The sequence below is a fragment of the Medicago sativa genome, chromosome 4 (genome assembly GCF_051527215.1).
Source record: "Medicago sativa cultivar Bolivia chromosome 4, Bolivia_mono, whole genome shotgun sequence".
Taxonomy (NCBI): Eukaryota; Viridiplantae; Streptophyta; class Magnoliopsida; order Fabales; family Fabaceae; genus Medicago; species Medicago sativa.
In genome coordinates, this window is record NC_140752.1 from 96773474 (window position 1) to 96775553 (window position 2080).

The following is a 2080-nucleotide window of genomic DNA, read 5'->3' on the forward strand; positions in this document are numbered from 1 at the left end:
GATATTGGTACGTTTATTATCTTGATAGACCGGGAAGGTTTGCCGAATTGAAGCAATGCTCCGATAACGCAAGGAGTACCATATGTAATTAAGAAAAGAGCTATTTTATAATTGTTTGCTATGCAAATTTTGCCGACAACAAAGACATTTGATATGCAGATGCGCAAATTTGTACTTGTAATTTCTCACTTATCATCACTTAACATGTGCGTGCGCGTCACCGTATGCTCTTTAAAATTATGAAAAAGACAATTGAAAATACATAAACAGAGATTGAGGATTCATATTTCATAATACACAATAGGGGCAAATTCAAAATGCCACGCAACGCAACTATATTGCTTATGGTACAAGACATAAACAAATGGAAAATTGTGTGCCCACAATATACCTTTCTTTTAAGGGCACAATATACCTTATGTACAATTGATGGGCCAAATAACATCAATAAGGTTCAAGCTTAAATAAATTAATAAGATGAAATGATCAAATCATTGAACTTTAACCCAAAGTTTTTGGCCTGTCTCACAACGCTTTCCAACAGAGCAGAAGAAATAATAGTCCCCAGGCTTGTCCAAAGTAACAGTGGTGTTCCCTCTGAAGTATGTGTAGATAGTATTTTTGATAGTGCAATTATCATAGTCATCTTTGTATACCTGAACAACGGTGCTCATCCCCGGGTTGTAGTCGAAAACTGCAATTTTTTATCTACCTTGTTAATTTGTAATATCAAATATTATATACTTCAATGTAGATCCTATTATGCTGGTATTCAAAGGAGTCAAGTGAGAGATCTCACAATTAAAATTCATTTACGTATTTTATAAACTGTGTAATTCATTAAATTTTAACCGTGATCTCCAACATACTACGTATCTCATATTGAATTAATCACAACATAAACCTCATGTTTGAATTGTAGTATAGCTTGAGTGAAAAAATAGCGTTGTTGCAATGCAACCTCATGTTCTAAAAATTGAATAAACATTATGCCGAATCAATATCAAGTAATGGAGATAATGGAATTAAGGTGACACATACGAAGAATGTCGCCAACTTTGAAGGTTCTGTTCTTGGTCCAGTCATCGAAGAATCCATGATAAGGAGGTGTACTCCAACCCATGTTGTCTCCAACAATGTGAGTTGTTGTTGAATTCACAGATACAAATACAATGCAACCAATCATGGTAAATATGAGGATACTGAGGTGCATTTTCTCGGCCATTGTCTTCCCTAGTTATGTTTCTATTGACTGTCTTATTCCTTAACTTGTGATGTTATTGTTTAGATTAAATGAGAAGGTGGGGAATGAATTGAAGTCACTCTTTTAATAGTGCTCATCACACAAAAATTGGCATTTCCCCTTTCAACTTCAATGATTTGAATTAGTCAAACTACTCCTTAGAAATGACAATGGCTCATTTTCAAGTCTTCAACGAGGATGTTACCTATATTCTGGTTGAATTGAAGGGATGTGAGTACTTTATGATCCACCCACTAACACAATAAACACAATGACACTATATTTGGTAAGTTTAAATATGTGTTGTTGTATTTTAGTAATAGTTTTATCAATGTGTGCCATATTAACCAATTATGTGTAATTTGATTTTTTGGTGTAATTTTGAAAAGTATGTTGGTCGTAGAAGATAAAAATAAAGAGTTCCATACCTATGCGGTGTTAATACAAGACATCAAGGATATAATAGCTTTCCATAATTTCACTATCCTTCACACTCTTAGAGAAGGAAATCATTGCGCTGACTTCTTGGCAAAGCTTGGAGCGTCATCTAACATAGGTTTCCTAGAGCATCAGTCCCCTCCTCATGATCTCATTGACAAGCTTTGCATTGATGCTATGGGAACTTGCTTCCTAAGAGCTTAATTTTCTTTTCCTTTTGTTCTTGTTTTCCTTTTTTCTTTTCCTGTTTTTTCTTAGCTTTGTAACAAAAAAAAAAGGGTTAATTAAGTTTTTAGTCCCTATAAATATTCACAGTTTTGTTTTTAGTCCCTACAAAATAAAATCACACTTTTTAGTCCCTGTGACATTTTCCCTAAAAATTTTAGGGACCAAAAATGT

General features: G+C 33.8%; 1 protein-coding gene across 1 annotated transcript; it reads right to left on the reverse strand.

The window, feature by feature from the left end:
- Positions 1-259: 259 nt before the first annotated feature.
- Positions 260-1379, reverse strand: LOC146934276 (mavicyanin-like). Its single transcript, XM_085706151.1, has 2 exons — positions 1042-1379; positions 260-694 (listed from the first exon to the last, which is right to left on the reverse strand). Exons 1-2 carry the CDS (start codon positions 1223-1225, stop codon positions 492-494), a joined length of 387 nt encoding a protein of 128 aa, XP_085562277.1. The 5' UTR covers positions 1226-1379; the 3' UTR covers positions 260-491.
- Positions 1380-2080: the final 701 nt, after the last annotated feature.